This window comes from Oncorhynchus gorbuscha, linkage group LG26, assembly GCF_021184085.1.
Source record: "Oncorhynchus gorbuscha isolate QuinsamMale2020 ecotype Even-year linkage group LG26, OgorEven_v1.0, whole genome shotgun sequence".
In the NCBI taxonomy this organism is placed as follows: domain Eukaryota; kingdom Metazoa; phylum Chordata; class Actinopteri; order Salmoniformes; family Salmonidae; genus Oncorhynchus; species Oncorhynchus gorbuscha.
The window spans coordinates 23,751,073-23,761,265 of record NC_060198.1 but is presented as its reverse complement, the minus strand read 5'-3'; the positions used below and the strand labels follow the sequence as shown (position 1 = coordinate 23,761,265).

The 10,193-nt window shown below is 44.9% G+C and overlaps 1 protein-coding gene across 1 annotated transcript; it reads right to left on the bottom strand.

Moving 5' to 3' along the window:
- Positions 1-3,588: 3,588 nt before the first annotated feature.
- On the bottom strand, positions 3,589-10,193 carry LOC124016284 (26S proteasome non-ATPase regulatory subunit 3-like). The gene is made up of 12 exons (XM_046331832.1): positions 10,039-10,193; positions 9,764-9,928; positions 8,912-9,102; positions 8,569-8,706; positions 8,219-8,355; positions 7,865-8,055; positions 7,219-7,322; positions 6,520-6,634; positions 6,319-6,438; positions 6,073-6,176; positions 4,434-4,640; positions 3,589-3,847 (listed from the first exon to the last, which is right to left on the bottom strand). The coding sequence occupies exons 2-12, from the start codon at positions 9,921-9,923 to the stop codon at positions 3,770-3,772; spliced, it is 1,545 nt and encodes a 514-aa protein (XP_046187788.1). The 5' UTR covers positions 9,924-9,928; positions 10,039-10,193; the 3' UTR covers positions 3,589-3,769.

The window sequence follows — 10,193 nt, the reverse complement described above, 5'->3', positions numbered from 1 at the left end:
AGCACACTTAATGATGGTGGTGGAGTCGTGCCTGGCTGTGCAGTGAACAGGGAGTACAGGAGGGGACTGAGCACGCACCCCTGCGGTGCCCCCTTGTTAAGGATCAGCGTGGTGGATGTGTTGTTACCTACCATTACCACCTGGGTGCAGCCTGTCAGGAAGTCCAGGACCCAGTTGCAGAGGGAGATGTTTAGTCTCAGGGTCCTTAGCTTGGTGATGAGCTTTGAGGGCACTATGGTGTTGAACGCTGAGCTGTAGTCAATGAATAGCATTCTCGCATAGGGGTTTCTTTTGTCCAGGTGGGAAAGGGCAGTGTGGAGTGCAATAGAGATTGCGTCATCTGTGGATCTGTTCGTGCAGTATGCAAATTAGGGTAGATCTAGGGTCTCTGGGATAATGGTGTCGATGTGAGCCATGACCAGCCTTTCATGGCTACAGACGTGAGTGCTACGGGTCATTAGTCATATAGGCAGGTTACCTTAGTGTTCTTGGGCACAGGGACTAATGTGGTCTGCTTGAAGCATGTTGGTATTACATACTCAAGACACGGAGAGGTTGAAAATGTCAGTGAAGACACTTGCCAGTTGGTCAGTGCATGCTCGAAGTACATGTCCTGGTAATCCGTCTGGCCCAGGGGCCTTGTGAAAGTTAACATGTTTAAAAGTCTCTCACATCAGCTACGGAGAGCGTGATCACAGTCTTCTGGAATAGCTGATGCTGTTTAAGTGTTACTTGCCTGGAAGCGAGCATAGAAGTTATTTAGCTTGTCTGGTAGGCTCGTGTCACTGGGCAGCTCTCGGCTGTGATTCCCTTTGTAGTCTGTAATAGTTTGCAAGAACTTCTTTCAATAAAGTGTTTCATAGTCTCTGCTGGTTGAAATTAAGTCTCATTTGATGAAATACTACACCTATCCTGTGTTTATCAGATCAATGCAGATGAAGGAAATTAGTTTTCATTCTATCTGTATATATGAATTAAAAATCAGCCTTTAATTAGTTAAATCCTGTTTCTAGTCTATTAGTTACAATGTCTAAGAATTGATGTCTCAGGACCAAGATTGGTAAACACTGAAGTGTATAATTGTAATAAACTCAGCAACAACAACAAAAAAAAAGTATCTTTTTCAGGACCCGGTCTTTCAAAGATAATTTGTAACCCCCCCCCCCCCCCCCCACAAAATAACTTCACAGATCTTCATTGTAAAGGGTTTAAACAGTTTCCCATGCTTGTTCAATGAACCATAAACAATTCATGAACATGCACCTGTGGAATGGTCGTTAAGACAAGAACAGCTTAGACGGTAGGCACTTAACGTCAGCAGGCCCACCAGCGAAGGCAATTTACCGCTTGCTAGTGAACACGAGCCACGATACATTTTGCCTAGAGCTTTAATATTACATTTTCATTTTAGCGAATGAGTAATCAAGCGCGATGCTCCAGAACCATCATTACCTTGCAATGGCCCCATTACTGTATGCCTGTGTGTCCCAATAATCTCTTCTCCCACCTGAAGTATGACTCATTCACTATTCTGCAGATATTGAAAAGCACTGGATTGGTGTTGGCATGGGCATTGTTCACTTCGCAGGAAGTGACTGGTATAGGACTGCATTATGACTGGTTTATACAGTGCTGTCATAAAGTATGACAGCACTTCCCCTTTCCCACATTTCATTACGCCTTACACTATAATGGATTCAAATAAATGTTTCTCATCAATCTACACAAAATACCCCACAATGACAAAGTGAACAGGTAAAACATTTTTGCACATTTGTATTTATTTTTTTTTACAAATAAAAGGAAATACCTTATTTACATAAGTATTCAGGCCCTTTGTTATGAGACTCAAAATTGAGCTCAGCTGCATCCTGTTTCCAATGATCATCCTTGACATTTCTACAACTCGATTGGAGTCCACATGTGGTAAATTCAATTGATTGGACATGATTTGGAAAGGTCCCACCCACATGACAATGCATGTGAGAGCAAAAACCAAGTCATGAGGTGGAAGGAATTGTCCGTAGAGCTCAGAGACAGGATTGCGTCAAGGTACAGGTCTGGATACAAAAAAAAAGGTTCCCAAGAACACAGTGGTCTCCATTCTTTAATGGAAGAAGTTTGGAACCACCAAAACTCTTGCTGGCCGCCCGGCCAAACTGAGCAATTGGGGGAGAAGGGCCTTGGTCAGGGAGATGACCAAGAACCCGATGGTCACTCCGACAGAGCTTCAGAATTCCTCTGTGGAGATGGGAGAACCTTCCAGAAGGATAATCTCTGCAGCACTCCACCAATCAGGCCTTCGTTGTAGAGTGGCCAGACGGACACCACTCTTCAGTAAAAGGCACATGACAGCCCGCTTAGTTTGCCAGAAGGCACCTAAAGGACTCTGACCATGAGAAACAAGATTCTCTGGTCGGATGAAACCAATATTAAACTCTTTGGCCTGAATGCCAAGCAATATTTCTGGAGGAAACCTGGGACAATCCCTAAAATGTTTTTCAGAGGCAGGGATGGAAGACTAGTCAGGATCGAGGGAAAGATGAACAGAGCAAAGTACAGAGAGATCCTTGAAAACCTGCTCCAGAGCGCTCAGGACCTCAGACTGGGGCGATGGTTCACCTTCCAACAGGACAAAAACCCTAAGCACACGGGAGAAGTCTCAATGTCCTTGAGTGGCCCAACCAGAGCCCAGACTTGACCACGATCAAACATCTCTGGAGAGACCTGAAAATAGCTGTGCAGCCAACACTCCTCATCCAACCTGACAGATTGAGAGGATCTCCAGAGAATGTGAGAAACTCCCCAAATATAGCTGTGCCAAGAAGACTAGGTTGTAAGCACTGCCAAAGGCACTTCAACAAAGTCCTGAGTAAAGGGTCTGAATACTTATGTAAATGTGGTATTTCACTTATTTATACATTTGGCCAAATTTTCAAAACACCTGTTTTTGCTTGTCATTATATTGGGGAATTGTGTGTAGATTGAGGGGAAAAATATGATGCTAACGTATCAATATGTGAGAAATGTCATGGGGTCTGAATACTTTCCGAATGCACTATTATACCAGTCACTTCTTTTAAAATACATGAAGCTAATGGAACAAAAGAGATAATTGGGATGCACCCTATGAGGCAGGAGGAAGAGGGAGCTAAATGAAGAAATCAGAGGAAGGAACAGGAGCCGTGAATAAGGAGGCAGAGACAAATCTAATTAGTTGAGCTCAACGGCACAGTTCTAAAGAGGGACAACAAACTCATTGATTTCCTCAAGGTATTTTGAAAGATGAGTTTCCATATCTGCATTTTAGAAAGGGCTGCTGTCAAGATATTGAATTGTGCAGCAAAAATAACAACCAAGGAGCCAACAAATTCCTGACAGAAAAACTTACAAGCTGCTCTGTGCCAAAAGCTTCTTAGTTTGCTAGGCATTCACTGTACAAATGAGTGTTCCCCAAATTAGATTAAATTGACAAAGACTGGTTTTGCGTGCTGGCCTCAAACTCAATACATAATACACAAAATGTCTCTCCCAGCAAGTTGACAGTGACACGCAAAGCCTAAAAGCAGGGACAACGAGGACCAGTGGTAGGGTTGAATAGAGGTGTTCTTATTGTATGTTACAATGCTAACATACATATGTTATAAATGGCCTTGTGCCTGCAGAGAAATAAACAAAACAACTATTACAAGAGGGAGGAGGAAGAATAGAGGGGGGAGAGAAAGGGAAAAAACAATAAGGCATCCTTGTACTCGTTCCTCTCAGAGGATCATGGGAAACTGTCATCGTCATCTTCCGCCATCTCCTTGGCGAACTCCAGGTCCTGTTGCTCCCGCTCTCTGCGCTCCTGAAATGCAAACACACTAAAGCTGCAGTATGTAACTTTTTGGGAGACCTGACCAAATTCCCACAGAAATGTGTTATAGATCTGTCATTCTCATTGAAAGCAGTATATCTGTTCTATGTGCCCTATTACTATGCCTCCCATTCTTAAGTTTTGTTTTTGCGTCTTTTAAATTTGGTTTTGTACACCAGCTTCAAACAGCTGAAAATATAATATTTTTGGTTATGGAAAATATATTTCAGTGGTTTGATGGTACAATGAATCTCACAAACTGAAATTAGGCAAACTATTAGACTTAGCAACCAGAAAAATGGTTGATTTATGCATAGTGCATCTTTAAAATGATTAAGTTTGCAAATAACTAACATTTTAGAATGACAGTTAGCATTTAGTCTGAAATTCTAGTCCCAAATATAACATTAAAGCTAGTTAACACTGCCCCCTTGTGGTCATAACAGTAAAATATAGCATACCGGTAGTTCAGCAGCACAGATATAAAGAACAATTTCATATTATCTCCTACAAAAGAACCCTCACGACAGTCAATTTCAGGGGCTAATACAAGGAGTAGTAAAAAGTTGGTACACACCTCTGCTGATTCTAGGTCCTTGTTGTAAGCCTTGGGTGGAAACCTCATGGCCTTGACAGACATGTTGTGTATGTCCAGGCAGAAGGAGATCCTCTGGTGGAAGGCCAGCTGGGGCTCCCTGGTACCGTAGATGTCCATGGTCTCTTTAGACTGAACATAGCCCTTCTCATGGTTGATGCTGGCTTCGATCACTCCATCACGGATAGCCTGGAAGAGAGGGATGAGGTTGGGAGAAAGAAAATCAGTAAGAGACCGAGGTAGTTTACCCTTGCCACCGGTGGCTTAGGACAGTTGACAGCATTCCATATTTATTACACACAAGTGATGTGCTTCCCTATTAATGCTCTTTAGGATATCCTTGTATGAGCTGATGTAGAGCAGGCGGTGGGGTTAAATCATGAGCTTAAGGTACAATATATACATGCACATACTGAACAAAAATGAAAAGGTCCCATGTTTCATAAGCACAAAAAGCTTATTTCACACAAATGTATTTATACATCCCTGTTATTGAGCATTTCTCCAGCCACATGGCAGGTGTGGCATTATCAAGAAGCTGATTAAACAGCATGATCATTGCACAGGTGCACAAAGCCACATGTGTCAAGTTAAGGGAGTGTACAATTGGCATGCTGACTACAGGAATTTCCACCAGATCTGTAATGTTAATTTCTCTACCATAAGCCACCTCCGACATTTTAGACAATTTGGCAGTACGTCCAACCGGCCACACAACTGCAGACCACATGTAACCATGCCAGCCCAAGGACCTCCACATTCGGCTTCTTCACCTACTCAATCGTCCGAGACCAGCCACCCGGACAGCTGATGAAACTGTGGGTTTGCACAACCAAAGAATCTCTACACAAACAGTCTCAGGGAAGCTCATCTGCATGCACGTCATCCTCACCAGGGTCTTGACCTGCCTGCAGATAAGCATCCTAACAGACTTCAGTGGATAATTGCTCATCTTCCATGGCCACTGGCACGCTGGAGAAGTGTGGTCTTGATTGATGAATCCAGGTTTGAACTAACAGGTAGATGGCGTGTATGCAGTCATGTGGGCGAGCGCTTTGCTGATGTCAGCTTTGTGAACAGAGTGCCCCATGGGGCGGAGGGGTGTGGGCAGGCATAAGCTATGGACAACGAACACAATTGGATTTTATCGATGGCAATTTGAATGCAAAGATACGGTGACGAGATCCTGAGGCCCATTGTTATGCCATTCATGCGCCACCATCACCTCATGTTTCATCATGACAATGCCATGTCGCAAGAATCTGTACACAATTCCTGGAAGCTGAAAATGTCCCAGTTCTTCCTCGGGCTTCATACTCAGACATGTCATCCATTGAGCATGTTTGGGATGCTATAGATCGACATGTATGACAGTGTGTTCCTGTTCCCGTCAAGATCCAGCAACTTCACACAGCCATTGAAGAGGAGTGGGAAAACATTCCACAATCAACAGCCTGATCAACCCTATGTGAAGGAGATCTGACACGCTGCACGAGGCAAATGGTGGTCACACCAGATACCGACTGGTTTTCTGATCCACGCCCCCCTAGACCATATTGACCCCAATCTGGGCACGGATCGCAGTCCACCAACTGATTATGGCTGTATTATATCATGTTACCTTGGCCACTATGAACTCAGCATCCTCTGGACTGTCCAGCTGGAGCTTCTGAGCGATGTCTGCCAGGGATATACGTGAGTATGACAGGCTGATCATACGCACACCTACAGGGAGAGATGGTGTTAAATATCAACAAGTCATTCACATGTTAAAAATTAAGAGCCATGACCAAAAACTGTTAAAAAGAAGAGGAAGCCATCTGAGAATGTGGAAGAAGAGCCCGAAGTGAAAGCCCTGGTCACTGACCTGTCTTGATGACATTGTGTCGCAGGCGGATGATCAAGGTATAGGTGCCGTCTGCCTGGAACTTCTCTCCAAACTGATCCAGGGCCTGGTTGAACTTGGCCAGGTTACCCGTCCTGACAGCTGTGTGGGAACAGAGACCAGGGTTCACATCTTACTCGCGCTTAAGACTCATTCTCATGACCCAGCTTGCCGGCAATTTACCCTGGGTGAGCAGGAAGTAGGGCGCTAGTGATCTCTTCAGAGGAGCCTGGCGGAACTGCAGCCTGTCTGGTATCTCCCCAAGCAACAACTCCACCACAATCAGCAACTTATGAACCTGATAGGGATAGAGAGAAGATGTGAACAACCTGAATTTTGTGGCATACAGTGGGCTATATTATTTGTTAAGCACTTAAAAATGCATCCCCTGAATTATTGAAATAGCATTAGCATGTGGGTCTTGGCAGATGAGATGTAGTCATTGTGTGCGTCTCAAGTTGTTCGTGTATGACGAGGAAAAAGAAAAAAAAAACACATTTAAAACTAAATATTATTAAAAGAAATATGAAATGCATCATCCCTTGTAAGAAATGGACTGTACAAATAAAGTTTGATTGATTGACAATATATTGTCAGGCAACACACTATGGGAAATTTGAGTGACAACTTTAAAACCTTAACAATAGTTTCTCCTTTTTAATAAGGTAGCCTGGTGGTTAAGATCATTGGGCTAGTAACCAAAAGTTCTCTGGTTCAAATCCCTGTGACAACTAGGTGAAAAATCTCGATGTGCCCTTGAACAAGGTTCTTAACCCTAATTGCTCCTGTAAGTCACTCTGGATAAGAGTGCTAAAAGACTAACGTAAAAGTGTGTGCAAAATGTAATAATTGCACACAAAACTGCATACTGGGTGTACTAACTGTCTGTTTGAAGCCCACAGCTGTGTGTTGGGGGGCCTTCCTCAGGGCATTGGTCAGGGTCCTCCTGGCCTCTGTGTACTCCAACTGGATGGCCTTGATACGACCTGGAGGGTTGAAGGAGAGAATGATCAGAGTGGAAAAGCAGCAAACTAAGCCACAACTACAAATTCATTCATATTCCGAGGCAGTTTCTTATGGTCACTTGAAAACCTGTAGAGGCCCGATAAACATAATTCAATTGAATGTGATTAAACTAAACTTCTGATGTCTTACTAGTAAAATGTATAGTTTTATCACGGGTGACACCTTATGTCAACAGAAATTGGTATGCTTAGGGCTCCTTCCCAGTCCCTCTCCTTCCCAGTCCCTCTCCTTCCCAGTCCCTCTCCTTCCCAGTCCCTCTCCTTCCCAGTCCCTCTCCTTCCCAGTCCCTCTCCTTCCCAGTCCCTCTCCTTCCCAGTCCCTCTCCTTCCCAGTCCCTCTCCTTCCCAGTCCCTCTCCTTCCCAGTCCCTCTCCTTCCCAGTCCCTCTCCTTCCCAGTCCCTCTCCTTCCCAGTCCCTCTCCTTCCCAGTCCCTCTCCTTCCCAGTCCCTCTCCTTCCCAGTCCCTCTCCTTCCCAGTCCCTCTCCTTCCCAGTCCCTCTCACCTGTGTAGTAGAGGTAGCGGGCCCACTCGTTGTTGTTGGCCAGCTCAGGGAAGACTGACTTGGACACCAGCTTCTCAGCCTGGTCGTACAGGTTGTACTGCAGGTAGTTCCTCAGCAGCAGGTTGAGCAGCGTGGCCTGGCCGTCGGCGTCGTGCCGCAAGGTGGCCGTCCTCAGGCGCGTGTGCAGGAAACTGAGAGAGAAGGGTTTTTAGTTTAAAATCGATCGAAGGCATTACATTTGAACCTGCATAGGTTCAAACTGGCCGACTGCCTTCCGAGACAACCTCCATCTTTCCCCACTATGTGTTTAAGTCAGAAAAAAAACATAGTCAGTGAAAGTGTTGGTGGGCTTACCTACGCACAGTGTCCAGCTGGTTGAGGAACTCATAGACGCGGGAGTGGTAGTAGTAACACTTAGCGGCCACAAGGTCCAGAGCACGCCGGTTCTGAGGTCCGATCTTCTGCAAGAGCTCATCTGACACTTTCTGGGCCTACAGAGAGAAAAGTGAGAAGCTAACAACCAAGACAGGCAGTCGGGAATTAATCCAGACATTTCTTTCTAAGGACTACTGTGTGGTGAGCATTGTATATACCAAAGAGAATTCAGAGCTCAATCCAACATAAATATGTACTGTGCATGCATGAGAGCGAGAGACAGAGGCATGCGATAGACAGAGAGAGTGTGTGAACTCCCGTCAGCCCACCTCTGTGTAGCGTTTGTTGTTGGTGAGATAAACCAGCAGGAGCAGCTGCAGGTAGGCCTCCGCCTCAGGGATCAGGGGGGTGGCAGCTGCCTTCCCTGTACGGGGCCTGAACTGGACATCTCCCTCAGTGTCCATGGGCTGGATGGATGCAAGAGATGGAGGGGAGAGGGTGTGGGTAGAGGAGGGAAAAGGAAAGACAGAAGCGGACAGAAAGGGACCAAAGGAGTCAAGTGGGCAAAAGGAGACAGAGATAAAGGCAATGAGTAATAGTTCATAGTCAAGGTTTCTCAGCAATAGAAGTAGTAATAGTAGTACCAGTCTTTTCTATCTGCACTCATCATACCTCCTCTAGGAAGCTGAGTAGGAACTCTTTGCCAGCGGCGTTGGAGGTGTAGAAGCCAGACACAGCCTTGTGCAGCACGTTGGGGTTGAGGCGGCGGCTGGTGGAGGGTAGGGCGCGCAGGGCCCTCAGCACAAAGCGAGGCTCCTTGCCCGACACAGCCTTCTCTATCTGCTTCACATGCTCCTTGATGTCTGCAACGGGAGTTGGAGGAGTAAGGTCATAAGGAGAGACTTATGGAAGAATGATTTTTTTTTTTTAACAATCTGACAGCTAATGTCAGTTCTTTCACTCAATTCAAAACTGAAAAGATTTGTAAATACAATGACCTGTCAAGCTAGGTAGCTACAATTGGATACACAAAACTATAAAAGTACTGCTTTGACAGGTTACGGCAGTAAAGTGATTTCCAACTGACACACAGTGAAGTTAACATTGCTAGCAAACTGATTAACTAGCTAGTTGGCTAGCTATGACTAGGGGATTTCGTTGTTAGGCACCCAGATAGCTAGCTAGCTAACGTTAGCTACCTAGCTTGTTCCTAATATAGCGAGTGAATTTAAAGTCAGACCAACGTCAAAACGCAGTTAGTCAAAACATATAGGAACAGGCGAACTAGGTCAGCTAACTACATTCTCTAACGATAGTTACACTTCAAAGTATTGCCAATTAAAACAGGCAAATTAGCTAGCTAGCTACATAGACTAACAGCAGCCTGCTAACTAACATTCAGTAGTGACGTTAGCTAGGTAGCAAAAACCCGAAGTAGTTGCAACATTCCGTATCTGACACTGAGTTTGAATGTATCCTTTCCAGTGTTTGTGTTAAACCGCAGGTAACCACCTAACTAGCTACCTTCAAGTGTGAGGGTATCAAGTTCCTTGGGTTTCTTTTCTGCAGTGGCGGAGTCCTCCTCCGGCATCTCCACATCCTGCGGCTCGGGGCCCGCATCCTTCTGTTTCTCAGCCTTGGAGTCCTTGGGTTTCTCGCGTCTCTTGGCTGTTGTCTCTTTCATACTGTCTGAAATCAAATGTGCAAGTTTTAAAAAATGAATATAATAACTTACCTATCAATAAGCCAGGTCAAAATAAACCACGTAGAATTCTTATTTGACTCCATTCAACACTCACATTCGTCTCGTCGGCAGAATGACTGGCAACTATTGCGAGACGCAAAGGATTATGGAGACATACCATACTAGTTGATGCTGATAATATCGAGCAGTCAAAAGTAATAGATAGCTGCATAAAGTGATAATTTTCACTGTAACGCTACTTTTAGTACG